Source organism: Trachypithecus francoisi, unplaced genomic scaffold (assembly GCF_009764315.1).
Source record: "Trachypithecus francoisi isolate TF-2019V2 unplaced genomic scaffold, Tfra_2.0 Lachesis_group13, whole genome shotgun sequence".
Lineage (NCBI taxonomy): Eukaryota > Metazoa > Chordata > Mammalia > Primates > Cercopithecidae > Trachypithecus > Trachypithecus francoisi.
The window spans coordinates 72,533,420-72,554,399 of NW_022681458.1; the positions used below are offsets into that span (position 1 = coordinate 72,533,420).

A 20,980-nucleotide genomic window follows, 5' to 3' on the forward strand; every position below is an offset into this window, starting at 1 on the left:
GAGACAGGGTCTCGCCAGGCTAGTCTCCAACTCCTAGGCTCAAGTGATCCTCCTGCCTCAGCCTCCCAAAGTGCTGGGATTACAGGCATGAGCCACCATGCCCAGCCAGACATCTTAATATATGCTATCTACTATATCATAGGCTCTTGAGAAACATTTCATTTCACAGAATGGTTCTGATCTATCCCCAGTGTTGATGCTACCAAGAGGAAAAGATTCACTACAAAGGTAGTTCACCTTTTACCAGGTGTCAAATATTCCATATTACCTTTGAAAAGCAGAGATCATAGGTATTAATCCCACTGATTCAACTGTGTATATACATAAGATTTTTCTTGACCATGAATCACCACATTTGGAAGTAGAGTGGGGTTAGGAATTATAATTTACTGATCCCCTATCATGTGCCAGACACAATTATCAGGTAAGGAACTTCAAACCCTGCATTTTAAACTATACTCCAAAACAGTGATTGCTTGATCATTTCTGCAGATTCAATCAGACATTATACACACAAACACACCCATGAGACCGCATGGCACTGGGAAGATTACCCACTATTTCCCACTTATTAAGATCTGGATCATATTTCTCAATGCTCTGAAGATACGTTCCCTTTGAGTAGGAGTATCCTCCAGTGACATAAATACATCCATTCATGATGACGGCACCGCACTCCATCCTCCTTTCCATCATGGGAGCTATCTCTCTCCATTCATTTTGTTCAGGGTCATAGCATTCTGTGATTGTAGTTTGTCCACCGACTAGATAGAGCTTATTTTCAAACGGAACTGAGCACAATCCATATTCTTTTAAAAAGAGAAAAAGAAAAGAGCAATTTTTTAAAGGATAACAAACAAAAGAGATTCCACAGTGTGGTAATGTAATAATCCTTTACAGTTCAGCACACAAAAAATAGGCGAGTGGTGGCATTTTGATTCTGGCACGCAATACTGCAACACTGAGGCTGAAAATCATTCCCCGTCACCTAATTCAGAGGGTCTGTTCCTGACATGCTGCCATTATACTTCAGCTTGTCCTTAAGCTGGCTTCGTAGGAGGCCAGGGAGAAACTCACCCAACAGATCACCTTTCTGGGAATTTCCCAACACAGACACCTTTTACTTGACACCTGTCTGTAAAAGACGGTAGCAGTAGAATCCTTATAGAAAGACACACTTGATAAGCAGTGGGGTCTCTTCAGGTCTTGGCAGCTGTCTCCTTAACCAGTGGCAGGCAATCTGGTATGCCTGCTGCCACAGGTGCCACATAGGGTGGCCTTGTATGCTTCTCACACTGCCAGTCCAGTTACAAACTCAAGAAGCTAAAGAAACACACCCAGACTCGTGGGGCATGACAGTCTATCATCCTTAAGAGCTGTGAAGGGCGCCCCCAGGCGGAGGGCTGCTGTGTGGGATCTGCGTCCTGGGGCTGGAAGTCTGTATATGGGGGGGTCCTCCTAGGCTATTTTAGTGTTTTCCATTTTATCTCCCCCTCCACACCCAAACCTGCTAGATCTTCAAAGCACCAGGATATCTCACAACTCTACGTCTCCCTTCTTCCCAGGGCTGTGACAAGAGTAAGGCTAGCGAGGTGCTTAGGGTGCAAAATGCAGGGAGGCAGAACTCTGTGAGTCAGACGCACCGCGTGGCCTTACATTTTGTGCCTGAAGCACCTCATTTGCCTCATCCTGGTCTCTGCCCTGTTTCTTCCACGCCCCCGCTTTTATCATCACTCCTAGCCTGTCAGTTCACTCTCTGGGAATAACAGTCATAAAATTACACTTAAATACCTCTCGCCCCAAAGGAAGAGGAGGATTTGTCAGTGCATTCAAATTAAAGCAAGGAAAGATTTAGCGCACTATCGCTGAGCTGTTCCTTCTGCCTTGAAGTCTCTCCTCTCCCCAGGTCTCTGCACAGCTGCATCCTTCCTGTCATTCCGGTCTTACCTTACTCTCACCTCTTCAAAGGGCCTTCCCTGACCACCCAGCCTGAAGTGGCCAGTCAGGCATCTCTACATCATCCTGTTTTAACTCTCTCCATAGCACTTCTCATTATCTGGAATGGTTCTTTTCTTTTCTTTTTTAGAGACAGGATCTTGCTCTGTCACCCAGGTTGGAGAGCAATGGCATAATCATAGCTCAATATAGCCTCAAACTCCTGGGCTCAAGTAATCCTCCCATCTCAGCCTCTCAAGAAGCTGGGACTATAGGTACACATCACCACAACTGGCTAATTTTTGTATTTTTGTAGAGATGGGGTCTCCCTTTGTTGCCCAGGCTGGTCTACAACTCCTGGCCTCAAGAGATCCTCCTCTGCCTCAGCCTCTCAAAGTGCTGGGCTTACAGGTGTGAGCCACACCTGGCCAGGTGTGTTTCTTATCGTCTCTCTCTCCCTCCTGGCAGCACAGGAACTGTGTCCTGTCCACTAATCTATTCCTAATTGGAGAATGGGAACTGTCTGGCACCTTGTGAGAATTCAATAAACATTTGTTGAATAATGAATGAATTGTACTTTGTACACTTGTGTACCAATGTATCCTCAAATTATAACATAGAAGGAAAGCTTGTAATAAGCAAGCCCCTCTTTAGAAAGAATAATACAATCAGAAATGTGATTTCCAGATGAGTGTGGTGGTGCACACCTATAATCCTAGCTACTGGGGAGGCTGAGGCTGGAGGACTGCTTGAGCCCAGGAGTTCAAGGCTAGTCTGGACAACACAGTGAGACTCTGTCTCTAAAAAACAAACAAAAAGCGATTTCCTCTTTAGGAGTGGAAGACAACTTCTTATCAGTAAAGTTCTCCCTCAATTTTTTTTTTTTTTGAGACAGAGTCTCACTCTGTCTCCCAGGCTGGAGTGCAGTGGTACAATCTCGGCTCACTGCAATCTCTGCTTCCTGGGTTCAAGTGATTCTCATGCTTCAGCCACCCAAGTAGCTGGGATTACAGGTGTGCACTGTAGCTGGGATTACAGGTGCACGCCACCATGCCTGGCTAATTTTTGTATTTTTAGTAGAGATGGGGTTTTGCCATGTTGCCCAGGTGCTAGTCTTGAACTCCTGGACTCAAGCAATGCACTGAGATTACAGGTGTAAGCCACTGTGCCAGGCCCTCCCTAGGTTTTGACAGTTAAGGAAAGTCTTAGAAGACTGCATTTTTGCTTTGCTTCCACATATTTTTCTCAAGTTACTGACATCCAAGAAAATAATTATCCTACTTCTTAAAAACTCATTTGTTACTTTCCAGTTATTTATATGTTGAATTTTTATAGGATTTACTTGTTTCAAGTACTTGTGAAACACTGCTTATATCAATTATATGAATCATTCAATTAATGGTTATTGTGAAAATTAATGATAGTTCAAAAATTTTATCATTTGGTAAAAGTGCTTCAACATCACTTACTAGGCTTTTCTTAAATTACTCAAAGTTTATCAAAACACCCCAATTTTTGATTCATAAGTTAAGAAAGCCATCTCAGTCTTCCTATAGCAGTAAAAATATTTAAAGTAAAGTGATTCCTAATCATTTTTTCTCTTTTACTCAAATACAACACATGTTCTATTATTGTTGATAGGAACTTTTTCTTCCTGAGTTGTAACTGCTTTTTTTCTTGTTGGTTAATCCCTCTAAGCCACTGAGGCTCCGGGACTGTGCCTTGCTCACTGTGCTCCTGGCACTGTGTATATAGTAGCATGTAGGATGCACACAGCAGATATGTTAGATGTGAATGAGTGAACAAATGAATAATCAAGAATGGGAGTGACTCCATCTGTCACAGCTCAAAAGTTTGCACACAAGCATAAAACATCAACACACGGCAGTCTGTATTCAGTGTTAGATGAGTGATATGAACAAACAGCTAGATGGATTCAGAGAAAAACACAACATCCATTTGAAATGATTTCAATTTTTTTTCCTAATATATTTTCTCATTGAAGAGCCTGTAAAGTTTATGTAGTACAACTTCCTGATTTTACTGGAAAGTAAGGCCCAAGAGCTTAATCTACTTGCCAATGGCAAGGCAGGTAAATAAATGGCAGCACCAGGAAAGTTCTCTCTCCACTTGACACAGCTCTCCACAGGTCCTTCTTTATCACATACTGCTTCCTCTCGGCTCTTCACACACTCTTCTTCCTCAGTTCATCCCTCAACTCTGCCCGTTTCCTAGGATTCTGCCCATAGCTGTATTGCTGGTCCCACCCTCCCAAGGCATTGTATTCATCTCCATACCCACAGCCACCATCCAAGCAAACAATACCCAGATCTCTACTTTCAGCTACCTCCCTCCTCCTCAGCTGCAGACCCACATTTCCCTTTGCCTGCTGGACAGCTCTTTTGGGTTATCCAATGATTCCTTCACTCTAAACTATAAAATTGAGCTCATCACTTCCCCTCTTCTCCCTTCCTGTCAGCTTCTCCTTCAGTACTCCCCATTCTCCCAGACAATCAGCCAGAGCCCTGAGATGACCGTCAACTCCTTTCTCTCCCTCATCTCCTGTATGCTGTCAGTCAAGGAAGTAATCAGCTGTTGAATCCATGACATTCATCACATCAGCCCTTCTTTTTACTTCTACCACTTCTTCAGGCTTTCAGCATTTCTCCCTTGGTTAAACACAATAGTCTTAGTAGATCCCCTTGCTGTCTTTCTCCCAATCTACCTAAAAGGAGTTCTCTTTTTAAAACCAGAGCTGAGCCAGGCTCAGTGGCTGAGGCCTGTAATCCCAGTGCTTTGCGAGGCTGAGGCAGGTGGATGACTTTAGGCCAGGAGTTCAAGACCAGCCTGGCCAACATGGTGAAACCCTGTCTCTACTTAAAAAAAAATACAAAAATTAGCCAGGCGTGGTGGCGCATGACTGTAATCCCAGCTACCTGGGAGGCTGAGACACAAGAATCGCTGAACCCAAGATTGCACCACTGCACTCCAGCCTGGGCAACAGAGCGAGACTGTCTTAAAAACAAAACAAAACAACAACAAAAAACAAACCTAGACCTGATCACACATCATTCTCTTGCTTGAAAACCTTTGATGATTCTGCATTTTAAAAATTACCCAGACTGAGCTGGGTGCGGTGCCTCACGCCTGTAATTCCAGCACTTTGGGAGGGTAAGGAAGGCAAATCACAAGGCCAGGAGTTCGAGACCAGCCTGGCCAACATAGTGAAACCCCATCTCTACTAAAAATACAAAAAATTAGCCAGGCATAGTGGTGGCGCCTGTAATCTCAGCTACTTGGGAGGCTGAGGCAGGAGAATAGTTTGAACCTGGGATGTGGAGGTTACAGTGAGCTGAGGTCACTCCACTCCACTACAGCCTGGGCAACAGAGCAAGACTCCATCTCAAAAAACAAACAAAAAAAATTACCCAGACTGCCATTCAAAGCTCTCCATGACATGCTCTCCAACTGAGCTCTCCCATCTGATCTCCCATTCTACCCTCTTACATTCCACTCATTCACGTCTACTCCCAGGTAATGAAATACACCTGAAACTTTCCTTTCCACCTTCCTCCACTAGACTGACTTCTTGCCAGAAAAACCCTTCCTCAAGAACTACCTTCCTTATCTGGGGCCATTCTTTAAGGGCCAGATCAAAACCACCCACCGTTGGAAGCATTCTAAGATGGTCAGATTTCCCTTAATTAGACTTACACTCTCTTTATTCTCAATTTCAATAGCACTTGTTTTTACAGAACTTAGCAGAGACTATCCTGTATTTCCATTATGTATGTATATTTGCTCCTGGATTCTGAGCTCCTATGGTAGTAGAGACTAGCACTTAATCATCTTATATAATTATCAGAATCCTACCTTTTCCATTGTAGGGTCTCAATAAATGTCACCTTGAATTCAATGTAACTACAGTCTCGTGTTTTCCAATTATACAAACTACCCCATTAAAGGGGTTAAGATAAAATATAATACTTATATTATCTTTTAAAAATAATAGTAGTCATTTCTTCTCAGTGTAAGTAATGTATCTCTATGAGGTCAACTCAAGGATGACATTTTAATTCCTCAGGAGGTGCTGCTAAAATCCATAAGAAACAAACCTTGCTATAATTCAGTGGATGCAGATGCACAGCCTTCAAGAGCTTAAGGATTTAACAGACTAGCTGAGCGAAGCCAGCCGGGAGCAAGAAAAACAATGGCACAGGACCCCTAGGTCAGTGACGTGAGGAGAATTGGAAGGACTATGGTGAAACAGAGCACACAGCCTCATTTAAGGGAACAGCTGCCCCCTGGGTCCCGTGACTGCTGCCTAGAAGGAATACATCCAAGGCTGCCGGGTCTTCCCATTTCTTCTAAAGGACAGAAATCATGATTTTTATTTGAAATCTCCTAAATTTTAAATATTGGTAACAAGCCAGTTCAAAAATATTTTAAGGAATGTGAAAGCTAAACAGAACACATCATGCAAGGTACTGATTTAAAATCTGTTTTTTGTTTCCTCAGGAAAAAGTTCAACGTAAATCAAAACTTTACACATGGATGTGTATTATATGTTACCATTGATTTATACTATAATTTAACATTTATTTTGGATTTTTAATTTGCCATGGCTTATTAATACTTTGGATTAAGTCCAAAGTGACACTGTTTCTCAGACTCCTTTTCAGGTAGTTAACAAGCTATATGAAATCTGTTATGGGAAACTTATTTTTGAGGGAACCTCTTAATGACATATACATTAAGTTTATAATATAAATAACTGCCCTCTAATTTATGAATTCTGACTTTTCATACACTGGATTTTCTTTGTAAAGATAAGTCTATCCACAAAATAGGCAGAGTAACATCTAACTCCTAAGGTTAACATGAGGTTCAGGTGAGCTAATAGTGAAGTTCAAGCCAGACTGTCTAGGTCTGAACCTCAGTTCTAATAAGCACTAGCTGGCTAACCTTGGGCAATTTGTTTAATCTCTTTGTACCTCAGTGTCCTACAAAATGTGATAAGAACAGTACCTAGCTCATAGAATTATTTTGAGGTTTAAACAGGTTATACATGTAAAATTACTGGAATAGTTTGTGCCTGCCACACACCGACTAAATAAATGCTAGCTATTACTCACTATGAGTTGTTATTATTCCTTTCCATTATAACTCATTGATCACAGCAGAAAGTGGTGGGGAGTCTGGGATGGTCCATTTGGGCTACTAGGAGGCAGGAGTTTACTCATTCCATGACGTCTTTGGAGCCAGGGAAGCCTGTGGCTGAAGTTTCTTCTCATGCAAAGCCTGGGCATATGGAGATGCAGCACCAGATTTAGGTGTGCTTCAGCTAAACCATCATATGGGATAGATGATGTATGGGCTGGAAGTAGCTGCCTTGGTTGAAAGCAGGAGAGTCTGCCCCCTTAAGCACAAGTTATGGAATCAGACTGCCAGATTTTGAATCCTGGTCCACCACTTTCAAACGGTGAAACTGTGACCTTGGAAAAGTTACTTATTGTTTTTAAGCCTCCATTTCCAGATATGTAAAACAGTGACAAACAATACCTGCTCACAGACTTATAGCGAGAATCTGAGGTAATACACATATGAAGCACTTAGCCTGATCCATGGTAAGCATTACTAGTCCTCACAGATGGTTCCAGCTTGGAATTTCAACTACCCTCTCCACTGACCCACATCGAAGCCTGATGCTCTATGGAAAATGATTGAAGGTAACATGGTGGTATGATGATGTGAATCTTTCCTAATGAAAATAACTTAACCCTATGGCATAACTGAAACAGACTAAAACCTGTGCTTCCCTCTGAGCTCTTCACAAAGAGACAAGTCAAAGAACAAAAGACATTCCAGAAGGCAGGCCGTTCCTTATGGGCAGACAGCATGTTCCCTGTATGAGTGTTAAGGTAAGGCCAACATATGGCTCTGCACACTGTAGGAGTGAGTGCTTAATAGTAAGTGAAACCTAGAAAGAACATGCTTCTAAAACAGGAAACAATCTCTAGCTGAACTTCAATCACTGGGTACCCTTTCTGACTATTTGACAGAATGGTGCTTTTCAGCTACTTATGAACATTGTGTTTTATATAATTCATGTTGTAAATGAAAGATGGCACAGAAAGGAAAACATGAAAAAGAATTAAGTGGAAAAAAATTGTAAAGATGCTAACATTTTTGACCACATAGACGTATTATGTGCACTGTATAAAGACAATAGGGAAAATATTTGTAGATGTGACCCAATCAGAATCTCATTGTGATTACTGTTGGGTGGATATATATGAATATTCTGAGACTTTTAATTCTGCCCATGTATAGTCTACAATAAAATCAGCATTTTCTATTTCCAGCCCATTTTTAGCCATCGTATATGCTGATAAACTGCATCACAACATATACAATTTGAGATAGTATTTCTGTTACCTGGATGTGGACTGGAGGTGATGAGGCTCCATTCGTTGATATCAGAATTGTAGCTCTGAACTTTGTCATAGGTGCAGCTTCCTCTGTAGCCACAGTGGCCACCAATGACGTAGATAACATCATGTAAGACACAGGCAGTAGCATTTCCCACACCTATGTATTAATTAAAATCACATCTTTAGATCGATCTTTTGTTCTTTTTTGCAGTGAACACTGGGCTAAATTTATTGTTGTTTTTGTTATTACTGACGGTAAAATGCAAGGTACTGTGCTAAGTGCTATAAGGGACAAAAGAACAAAAAGAGAAGGCTCCTTGTGCTCTTAAGAGAGGGTGAGACGTGCACGCAAATACAGCCATGCACCATGCACAATGACCTCCGTAAAATTATAATGGAGTGGAAAATTTCCTATCACCTAGTGATATTGTTGTAGCTGTTTTAAAGACATGACATAGCAGGCCGGGCATGGTGGCTCAAGCCTGTAATCCCAGCACTTTGGGAGGCCGAGACGGGAGGATCACGAGGTCAGGAGATCGAGACCATCCTGGCTAACCCAGTGAAACTCCGTCTCTACTAAAATATACAAAAAACTAGTCGGGCGACGTGGCGGGTGCCTGTAGTCCCAGCTACTCAGGAGGCTGAGGCAGGAGGGAGGCGGAGCTTGCAGTGAGCTGAGATCCGGCCACTGCACTCCAGCCTGGGCGACAAAGCGAGACTCTGTCTCAAAAAAAAAAAAAAAGACATGACATAAAGCATTCTCATGTGTTTCTGGTGATGCTGGTGTAAATAAATCTACGTCTCTGGCAGGTTCTTCAAAAGGTATTCCAGAAGAAAGCATTGTTATCATAGGAGAGGACAGCTCTATGCCTGTTATTGCCCCTGAAAGTCTGCAAGTGGGACAAGATGTGGAGGTGGAAGACATCGTGATATTGATGATTCTGACATTGATGATCCTGACCCTGTATAGGCCTCGGCTAATGTGTGTGTCTGTGTCTTACTTTTTAACAAAACAGTTTAACAAGTAAAAAAATCAATAAATAAGTTACATATATAATATATATAAAAGCTTATAGAATAAGGATAAAGAAAATATTTTTATATGCTATACAAAGTCTACAGTAATGCCTGTAATTCCAACAGTTTAGGAGGGTGAGGTGGGAGGATCACTTGAGCCCAGGAGGAGTTTGAGACCAGCCTGGACAACAAAGTGAGACCACATCTCTACAAAAAATAAAAAATTAGCCACGTGTGATGGCATATGCCTGTAGTTTCAGCTACTCAGGAGGCTGAGACGGGAGAATTGCTTGATCTCAGGAGGTCAAGGCTGCAGTGAATTATGTTTGCATCACTGAAGTCCAGCCTAGGTGTCAGAGCAAGATCCTGTCTCAAAAAAAGTAAAAACTAAAGACTACAGTAGTGTACAGTAATGTCCTAGGCCTTCACAATCCCTCCCCACTCACTCACTGACTCAACCAGAACAACCTCCAGTCCTGCAAGCTCCATTCATGGTAATTGCCCTAAATAGGTCTACCATTTTTATCTTTTATACTGTATTTTTACTGTACCTTTTCTATGTTTAGATACACAAAGACTTGCCATTGTGTTATATTGCTTAGAGTATTCAGTACAGTAACATGCTGTACAGGATTGAAGCCTAGGAGTAACAGGCTATACCACACAGCCTAGGTGTGTATTAGGCTATACTATTAGTATGGTATAGCCTGCTGTGTAAGTATAATGTTCACGTGACGAAATTGCCTAATCACACATTTCTCAGAACATATCCCCATTGTTGTTAAGTGGCACATGGCTGCAATTAGAACACTAGGTATAAAATGGAAGAAACACAATTAAAAAGGGACAGATGAACTGCTGGGCATGGTCAGGGCAAGGAAACCCTGCATTTGACAAGGGAAATCACAGCAGGTGGTGGTGGAATTTGACCTGGGTGATGGTAGGAAGTTGGCAGGTATAGGTGAGAGGAGGCCATTCTAGACAGAGGGAAAAGCCAGTGCAAAGGCTTACTGGACAATGTCAAGTAGCCCAGTTTGACCAGGCCAGATGGCACATTGGGGGTTGCTGCATGGGACTTCAAGGCTGGCATGGGAAGTTGAAGCCATATAGCAAAGGATACTGATGCCCAACAAAGAATCTGGATTTAATTCAGCCAGAATTTAAAGATTTTTAAACAGAGTAATACAGTGACTAACAAAGGAAGAACAGGTACCAGAAAGATCTAGTTACTGGCCAGGGTGGGCAGTCTCAAGGGCCTGATTTTGAAGGGGCTTTGGGTATGGAGGGAAGAGCATAGAGGAAAGAGACAGGTAAAACACACAGTCTTGATGACTGACTGAGGCAGAGGCAAACCAGACTGATTTGAGGTCCTGAGCTGGGAAAACTGGAATCACTGATGCCAAAACACGGAGGAGGAGGGGGAGGGAAGGGGAGGAGGGGAAGGAGGGGGAGGAGGAGGAGGAAAAGGAAGAAGGAGGAAGGAGGGGGAGGGGAAGGGGGAGGGATGAGGAGGGAGGGAGAGGGGGAAAAGAAGCAGGAGGAGGAGGGGGAGGAAATGGGTTTGGAGGGAAGATGAAAAAAGGAAGAAAGATGATGAGGATCATTTTAGTTGAAAATGTTGGTTTTGTCTTTCCACCAACTTTTACTTAGCCCTATTTTGCAGGATACAGTTCAGTCTTCTTGTTCCTTTCTATTCCAAAATAAAAGTGGGTTTATAAGTAGAGCAGTTATAATAGAAAAAAATAAAGACTTAGGAGTTCCTAAACAGCCAAGTATGTATTTCTTCTCCGTACATTAGTGAACTTAATTTGGGTCTAGGACCAAAAAAGGAAATAAATTTTAAATTTGACTGTGCCCAAATTAAGTTCATTACCAGAGAAAGCTGCTAATTTACTCCAAGTCTACAAAATAAAACGAACTGAAAAAAAAGTCATCCTTTCTACCGAAAAATGGGAATCTAAAAGTTCAGTATGGCTGGGTGTGGAGGCTCACACCTATAATCCCAGCACTTTGGGAGGCCAAGGTAGGAGAATCACTTGAGGCCAGGGGTTCAAGACCAGCCTGGGCAACATAGTGAGACTCCTATTTCTATTTTAAAAATTAAAAATAAAACTTTAAAAATTGTTTTAAAAAAGTTCTGTATGCGTCCACCCACCAAAACAAGTATTAGTCAAAACTGCACATAACTGGCAAAGTGTTACCCCTCCCTGGGATGACTAGATATAAACAAGAATCAAAGCTTTGAGTTCACAGCATAAAACTGGAATTTCAGACCCAGTTAGCAGGTGAGGGAGGACTTTGAGGTATGAGGGTCTCCCTCTCCACTCAAGGTTAAGGCAAGCACACATATGGCTTTTGTTTCACAACAGACACACCATCACAGCATTTTTCTTTTCAGCAAGCACTGTTCTAAATAAAAATTTTAAAAATTTCTGTAAAGTAATAAGCTTTCATTCTCAAAGAAATATACTCTGAACCCACCCTTGTAATCCCAGCACTTTGGGAGGCCGAGGTTGGGGGATCACTTGAGGTCAGGAGTTCAAGACCAGCCTGGCCAACACAGTGAAAACCCATCTCCACTAAAAATACAAAAATTAGCTAGGTGTGGTGGCACATGCCTGTAATCCCAGCTACTCAGGAGGCTGAGGCAGAAGAATTGCTTGAACTTGGGAGGCAGAGGTTGCAGTGAGCCGAGATCACGTCACTGCACTCCAGCCTGGGAGACGGAGTGAGACTCCATCTCAAAAAAAAAAAAAAAAAAGAAAGAAAGAAAGAAAGAAAGAAATATACTCTGAACCACAAAACCACTGAAACTGTTACATCATCCTTAAAAAACAGAATCAGAAATGTCTGCTAGTTTACAATAGCTGCTTAAATATATGGACTTTCATTGTTTCTTTCACAGAAGAAGAGTCAGGACATTCAGAGCCCTCCTGGAATCGGCAAGTAGTGGTGAAGCTCAGGCAAAGCCAAAAACCAGGGGAGCAACAGCACCGGGTTTTCCGCTACCTTCTCCCACCCTGGTGTGACAGTGGTCATGACTTAACATGAAATGAATTTCTGCTCTATCAGAGCTGACATGTCCTTCAATACCGACATTCAGGACAATCATGCCTAACATTTATAGCATGCTTACTCTGTGTATAGCATGCTCACACTGTTCTAGGCACTTCACAAGCATAGATTCATTTAATCCTCTCAACGATCCGAGACTAGGTAATATTTCATCCCCGTTACACAGATGACAAAACGGGGGGCACAGGGTGATTAAACAATTTGCCAGAGCTCATCAGCAAGTAAGAGGAAAGCAGGGATCTGGATGCAGGCAGTTTAGCGTCAGAGGCAGCATGCCTGATCCCAAGACTGTTCTGCCTCTCGGCTTCCTGCCTGTCATCCAAGGATCATACCAGGTCAGATTTCCAGACCAGGTCAAATTCCCACACTCTCACTAGCATTAAAAAAGAAACAGAAAAGCCTGGGAAGAAACATTTGGGACAAAATGATACAAATTTGGTAACAACCTACCAGTTGTTTTTGTACAGCTCCTCAGCACCAATGAATAAATACAATGAAATAAGATTCCGGTTCAACTTTTTTTCCAGTGGGAGAGAAGGAGAGTAAGGCTAACAAATCGCCAAACACAGAAGAAAATAGTGTTTATCAGACAGATACCGAGACCCAGGGGTGTGCCAGGTTCTGTGGGCCACATGAGGGAGAGTATGGTGTCTGCCCCTCTCAGAGAGGACTGAATTGCAAAAGCAGAGGTTGTCTCTAGTTCCTGGAAGAATGTACTTTGTTACATCCTGTAGGGACCAAACCTTCCAAGGTTTGAATGAAGGACCTCTTGAAAGCTGATCAGTGTATTTTGAGTGGAAAAAAGTTGAATAGCAGAATTTTAAAGCAGAATTTAAAAGGGTGCAATTTTAAGAACACGAAAAAATGAAACACTGCCCAGATTTGTCTCTTCATCTAGCTCTTGACTTGAATATAAATTCTCATAACTCTCAGACAAGTTGGGAACTATGCTATCCTGTTTTTATCTGGAACATTCTGTGCAGCATTATTTGTATAATTCACTATAGTTCCTAGATAGCATCCAAAAGTGATAAATTCAAGAGAAGTGAGACTGCTGGCCTAGCCCCAGACATCTAAAAAATAGAAAATAAACATAATCTCCACTTACCTTTAATCATGTTTGCAATAGGAATCCATTTCTCTTTTAATGGATCATAGAACTCAGCCTCCTCTGCTGGAGCCCCTTTTCTGTAACCACCTAAAGCATAGACACAGCCACCCAAGGTGACTGCACAGTGGTAATACCTGGCGTTGAGCATTGGCAAACCTTCAGTCCATTCGTCACTTTCACTGTTATAGATCCACACTGTGTCAAGAGCTTCTATGTTATCCGTCCTGTAGCCCCCAGTTACGTAAATGTTGGGTCCTAAACACGTAACACCATAGCTCTCCCTGGTATAATCTGGTATTTCTGCTCCCTGAATCCAAACATTTGTCAAAGGATCCCATACGTGAACCTCTGATAAAGGATGCCAGTAATAGCCTCCAATTATATACATTGTGGCTGTGGATCTCTGGGAAATCTCTTTATGCATGGGATTCAAGGCATTGTATATTAGAGAGCGGATCTTATTTTCAGTTAGCAGGCAGCTTCTTTGAAGGCCTAAGGCTGTTTTTAAGTACACTGGATCTATATCAATGTTGATATAGCTCAGTAGATTATATAGGCAATCAATTCGATTTTCTACATCATGAGCAGTCCACTTAATAACTGGTTCTATGATGGCTTCTTCTTTCCAAACACTGAGATTCTTTCTGGACAAGATAAAGAGAAACTTTTCAAGGCTGATTTCCAGGAATTCTTCCTGTTGCCACACTTCCTTAAACTTTGAACACAGAATTCTTCGAGATTCCTTCTCGAGTTCTGGACACACATGAAATTCTGCAAAGGAGTGCATTCCAATACAGTTATCAATATCCAAGTGCCTTACCAAAAACCGCTCACAAGCCTTCTTTACTGAAAGGAACTGTAGCAGATCTGCTGCCTCAAGCAGGCTTTGAACATTTCTTTTAGTTATTTCAATTTGGGAAGTGTATGCATAATTTACAAGGCCTTCCAGAATATCATGGTGGATGCCAGAGAGTTTTATTTTGTTTTTAAATTTTTCTTTCATGTCAGCTGTGAACATTGCCTTAAAATAATTGCTGCAAGCAGCTAAAACGGCTCGGTGACAATGGAAGATTATGCCTGAAGGACACTGAAGGGTAATATCAGTAAATAATCCATCCAAGTAAAATGTTCTGAATGCATCCAGAAAATCCACTGGATGTGTTGAATCCTTGAAAAGATAAATATAATCGTCTTGTCCTTTTAAAGCCATGGCTGCAATAAATATGAAATAACAAATGTGTTTTCAATTTTGCACATTATCTCAAATAATCAATGCTAAATAACTGACTAGCATCGGATATACTCCAAAACTGGACTAAGTTCAGCATTCTAAATAATAAATGCAAAATGTGGATGGACAGTTTGATCATTTATATGGTGGTCAATTTAAATTCAGGGTAGCTCGGGGCTTGAAATGATGCCCCCGGATTTTTCAGTAGTCCTTTTGAGAGTACTGATTTGCTATTCCATTCACCGCAATCTACCCTGGCCTGGCGCTCAGGAGACCAGATCCCACACTAGGCAAGGAAAGTGTCCGAGGGTCACCCCACTCGAGGCCGAACCTCAGCTGTCTCGGCTCGTCCCCAATTCAACCTTTTCCCCGAGCTCGTCTCCCTTTCAAATCATATCGAAATGCCAAGAAAGGGATGATGGAAATGTAAAAGGACAAGAAGAGGTCTCGGAAAAGGGAAATCCTGAGCCCTTTCGTTTAAGGAAGGAGAGAAAGGAAGGCGGCCCGGCGCAGCCCCTGCAGCCCGCGCCCGCCGCAGGGGTTTCCGCGCGCCCCGCGCCTGGGCCCCGGCCCACGTTCCCGCCCGGAGACCGCCCCGCCCCGGGGCCAGGCGCGGGGCTGGACTCGAGGGCGCCGCATGCTGCCCGCGGGCCCAGTGCCCGCGTCCCTCTGCCTGGCGCTCCGTGCAGGTGTGGGAAGGACGCCGCAGGCAGCCTCCGCGCAACGCGTTCGGCCCGGCCAGGCGCCCGCGCGGCCATTGTCTATGCTCCTCTCCCGCGCGGCCTCCCTGCCAGCGCCCGGCCCCGCTCGCTCCCCGCAGGCCGGCCTCGGACTGCGGGTCCGCACCGCACCTACCTCCCGCCGGGGCTCGGGACGCGGCGCTGGCCCGCGGGCTAGCAGCGAGCGGGAGCGGGGACGCCTCCGGCCCCTCTGACCATCTTTGGAAGAGGCGCTCGGAGGCCGCCAGCTAGTGCCGCTCCACCCCACAAGCAGCTCCTATTTTGGTGTCCCGGCGGCTCCCCCGCCTCCACCCGAACAGCCCCTCGCGCGGTCTGGGCGCAAGGCCACTCGCGGGAACTCCCCCGTCGCCGGGCAGCGCTGCGAGCGGGGCGGGGCGTGCGGGCGTGCGCGCGGCTCGGCCCCTACCCGGCGGCGCCCCCCACAGCAGGTGGGACGGCTTCCCCAGGAGACAGCTCGTGCTGCCGCCTTCCCCTTCCTTGGCTCGCTGTCTCTCCCGCGCGCTTTCTCACACCTGGTCGATCGTCTTCTCTTAGATAACCTGAGTCCTGAATTATTAATTACACCATATATGAGTGTGTGTGTGCGCGCGGGCGTGTGCGTGTGTGTACACTCCCTTCCCTCAGTAGGCTTCACCAGCCCAGACCCAATTGTGAGGACAGAGAAGGGGGAAAGAGGAGAGAATGCGGCACAACTAAAGGTCAGGGATTGGAGGCGCCTTTGAAATGCCAGAAGTAGCCGGCCTTTCCCACAAACGCCATCCCACCCCCAGCAAAGCACTCAGGAGGGCGCCTTGGGGCTGGTGAGCACATCAGGGGTTAAGCTGAAGCTTTGAGAAAAACTCTGGGCAGCCAAGGCGAAGTCCAGTCGTGCTAGGATTCAGGTTACTGTATTTAGAGCATAGTAGCTGGAAGGAGCAGCCTTTCTGGTGACGGCCAGTCTAGTCATGGATGTCTATGTGGTACACAAAGTTCATTTTCTTGTTCCAGCTAAAGCCAGTATCAAATATTTTTGCATATCATTCATTCATTCGTTCGCAAGATTTTATTAAGTGCTTCGTGTGCCTGATAGGGATAGGCACTAGTAGTGATAAGAGTGTTGACAGATGGTCCCTAGCTCACAGGGACCTTCACCACCACCAGGGGACCACGTGTTTCCCAGAGTATGGTCTCAGAAACAGAATATACATGAATGGCCAGATAGTATATGACAACAGAACTCTGAACCACATAAGAAGCCCAGGAAGCCAGCCCACAACCTTGGTAGCAGCTGAACCAGAACAGTCAGGAAGTAGTCAACGACTGGCAATTGCCCAATTTTTTTTTTTTTTTTTTGAGACAGGGTCTTGCTGTGTAATACCCAGGCTGGAATGTGGTGGCACGATCTTAGCTCACTGCAGCCTCGATCTCCTGGGCTCAAGAGATCCTCTGCCTCAGCTTCCCAAGTACCTAGGACTACAGGTGTGCAATTTTTTTTTAATTTTTAAAATTTTTTTCATGACAGGGTCTCACTATGTTGCCCAGGCTGGTCTCAAACTCCTGGACTCAAGCGATCCCCCTGCTTGGGCCTTCCAAAGTGCAACTTCCCTATTTTTACCCCTAGTTCCACCTCAGCACCAACCAGAGAAAGCCAAATATGTTCCACAAACCAACCACATAAAATACCCACCTTCTAGTAGCCCACTTGCCGCTTTCCCATGCTAACAACTTCTAATCAGAGCATACCTGGGGCTTTTCTTCGCTTCTATAAAGCCTTCCCACTCCTCTGCCCCACCTTTGAGCCTCTGACAAAGTCAAGTGATGGTGACTGGGACTCCCTTCTACAGCAAGCTCTGAATAAATAGCATCTATTTGTTCTCCTGTGGGTGGGTTTTAGTTTAATTCCACAAATCAGATCATCTTAATTGAATTATGTAAGATGCTGGTTATGCAGCCCCCACAACTACCACACCCCACACACAGACTTCTGTGGGGTGGAAGCCTAGGGATCTGCATTCTAATCAGGGGCAGCAGGTGATTCTTATGGACAAATAAGAGAATGTGTTGGACCCAAAAGGAAGAAGGATGAAAGTTTAACATACCAACATCTGGTAAACAGTATAGTTAGAAAAGGAAAGCATATGAGATTTAGTTTCAGGCTTAAGGCTCATCTCTGCCACCTATCTAACACGTAGCCTCTCACAAATTACTAACCTTCTCTGATCCTTAGTCTTCGGATCTATAAAACACAGATAACATGGATACTTTCTCAACCTAACCTAAGGTTACTGGAAAGACAAATTAATAATGAAGCACTTGTGGCCCGGCGCGGTGGCTCAAGCCTGTAATCCCAGCACTTTGGGAGGCCGAGACGGGTGGATCACGAGGTCAGGAGATCGAGACCATCCTGGCTAACATGGTGAAACCCCGTCTCTACTAAAAAATACAAAAAACTAGCCGGGCGAGGTGGCGGGTGCCTGTAGTCCCAGCTACTCGGGAGGCTGAGGCAGGAGAATGGCGTAAACCCGGGAGGCAGAGCTTGCAGTGAGCTGAGATCGTGCCACTGCACTCCAGCCCGGGCCACAGAGCAAGACTCCATCTCAAAAAAAAAAAAAAAAAAAAAAATGAAGCACTTAGGACTTGATATATAAATGTTAGCTACTATAATGAAAGAATCTTTACACTTAATTCTGCATCTCAACCTTAATCTGGAAATTAGCATCTTCTTAACATTTCTTCAGAAATTATGAACTTCGTAGTTAATAGTAATTATAGCTTGCCCTTCATAACTGATAATGATACTGTTGTCACTGTTGCCATTCAAGGACACAATTGTGACTGACTGAAGGAGTCTTCTCTCCATTTTTGTCACTGAAGTGTAGAGATGGCTGTTTTTGTAGCTATAGTTACTATTTGCCAAGTTTGATGTAAAAAAAATATAGCCGCCATCTAACTTAGAGTAAGGGCTTCTGGAATCATAACTACATGTAATAATAAATGTTTCATGAATAATAGAATTCAGTACATTCTCATTTGTGCAGTTATTTCAGATTGCTACATGAACCAATTAAAACTCTTGCTTTCATTGCCTGATGTTCCCTGGTTGTGAATTACTGCTTAAAAGTGTGTATCAGTGTGAATTACATATTAGACTATTATACTGCTTCACTTTGCCAAGAGAAGAGCAGGTCCTGAAGGGTATTGCCTGGAATTGTTCCTCTTTACCGTATGCTTATCAAACAGACCATTGCAAATGCTGATAGATTTGATGCATTCAGAAACATATAATTAGCATTCATAAATCAAATAAATTAATGATACTGTTCAAGAAAACAGATGTGCCATCTGTGGTTCCAAGTCTTAAAGAAATAAAGTGCTGCCATGGAAATGATACATAAATGATTTGGCAGACACTAAGCTTGGCATGGAGTTAGATGACTTATTGACATCACACTTCAGCTTTCAAAGGACTCCTAGTTCTAAAAATAATGATTTTATTTATAATTTTTACCTTATTAGTATATCTTTCCACTAAGTACAGCCATGCCATTAAATGTTTGATATGCTGTGATATCATCATTAATGTGTGTAGATGATGGGCATAGATAGAACATTTTGTATACTTCATTTACATACTGGATTAAACAAGTTGCTGCCAAGTTAAAAAAAAAAAAAAAAAAAAGGCCAGGCCCGTTGGCTCACGTCTGTAATCCCAGCACTTTGGGAGACCGAGACAGGCAGATCACGAGGTCAGGAGTTCAAGACGATCCTGACCAACACGGTGAAACCCCATCTCTAATTAGCCGGGTGTGGTGGTGTACGCCTGTAATCCCAGCTACTCAGGAGGCTGAGGCAGGAGAATCTCTTGAACCCGGGAGGCGGAGGTTGCAGTGAGGCGAGATTGCGCCATTGCACTCCAGCCTGGGCGACAGAGTGACACTCCATCTCAAAACAAAAAACAATAGTAGGTGAAATGTATAAGGCTACCACGTACAGCTTTGTAAAGTGTGCACTGCACAATTCCAGGTCATGCAACTTAAGTAGAGTACAGTGTAAACACTGCTTTCAGGAGTTGTATACTACACAAGCAACACAGGTATATGTGTCTGCCCTGCAGCTGATGTGTCTTGGTAAAACCTTTTTTGGTACGTTTCATGTAAAATAAGAAAGTGAACGTTCTAATAACTAGGCAACAATGCTTTTGCAAGTCAGAGGTTTCCAATTCCTGGTTTTCAGCACAAGTGAAAGAGGATTTTTGGCAAATAATTTAGAAGGAATGACAAAATGAATGGCTTTACTATAATAAAGTTGCTTTTTTTTTTTTTTTTTTTGAGATGGAGTCTTGCTCTGTCACCCAGGCTGGAGTGCAATGATGTGATCTTGGCTCACTGCAACTGCTGCCTCCCAGGTTCAAGCGATTCTGCTTCCTCAGCCTCCGGAGTAGCTGGACTATAGGCGCGCACTACCGCGCCCGGTTAATTTTTGTATTTTTATAGAGATGGGGTTTTGCCATGTTGGCCAGGTTGGTCTTGAACTCCTGACTTCAGGTAATCCACCGGCCTCAGCCTCCCAAAGTCCTGGGATTACAGGCGTGAGCCACCACACCCGGCCACTACGATAAAATTTATCTCATTCTTACCTATTTGTCGCTGTGAACATGTTTTCTCAGCGATTATGTCTACAGAAGTGTTAAACAGGAACATCACTGATCCTAAATACTGTCTCATTCCAGCAGTAAGCACTACTTGACTTCATGCTCTAAATGATCATCAGATTGAAATAATTTTGATAATTTTTTACTTTTGATTTAAACATATTTATGTTCAATCAATTATAATAATTATTATAATATTAATTAGGCCAGGATTTGTAAAATAACCAAGGACATAAAACAATCAAGGACATACAAATTTTAATTTATAGACATTTTCATCACAGAGAAGGTTAAGAGATTAATAAAGGATATTCAGTATAAAAATCATACAGAAAAGTCTTTCTTGGCCAGGTGCAGTGGCTCACGCCTGTAATCCCAGCACTTTGGGAGGCCAAGGAGGGTGGATCACGAAATCAGGATATTGAGACCATCCTGGCTAACACGGTGAAACCCCGTCTCTACTAAAGATACAAAAAAGTTAGCCGGGCATGGTGGCAGGCACTTGTAGTCCCAGCTACTTAGGAGGCTGAGGCAGAAGAATGGCATGAACCCGGGAGGCGGAGCGTGCAGTGAGCCGAGATTTAAAAAACAAACAAACAAACAAACAAACAAAAGTCTTTCTTTTTTATTGGACTGGCCAAAAATTCTTTCTTTGAATGTTTCCAATATGTACAAATTTTAGTTACCACGGTTTAAATAACACCTGTCCCCTGAGAACAAGGTTTCAAATTTCAGTTACTGAGATAAATTAACTCTGAGTAACTGCATAAAATACAAATTTGCTACTAGCTCTTCAGGTCCATGAAT

At 43.4% G+C, this 20,980-nt stretch overlaps 1 protein-coding gene across 1 annotated transcript; it reads right to left on the reverse strand.

Moving 5' to 3' along the window:
- LOC117094887 (kelch-like protein 23) lies at nucleotides 1–15,951 on the reverse strand. The gene is made up of 4 exons (XM_033231192.1): nucleotides 15,659–15,951; nucleotides 13,570–14,784; nucleotides 8,374–8,526; nucleotides 1–809 (listed from the first exon to the last, which is right to left on the reverse strand). Exons 2-4 carry the CDS (start codon nucleotides 14,780–14,782, stop codon nucleotides 499–501), a joined length of 1,677 nt encoding a protein of 558 aa, XP_033087083.1. The 5' UTR covers nucleotides 14,783–14,784; nucleotides 15,659–15,951; the 3' UTR covers nucleotides 1–498.
- Between the last annotated feature and the right edge of the window lie 5,029 nt (nucleotides 15,952–20,980).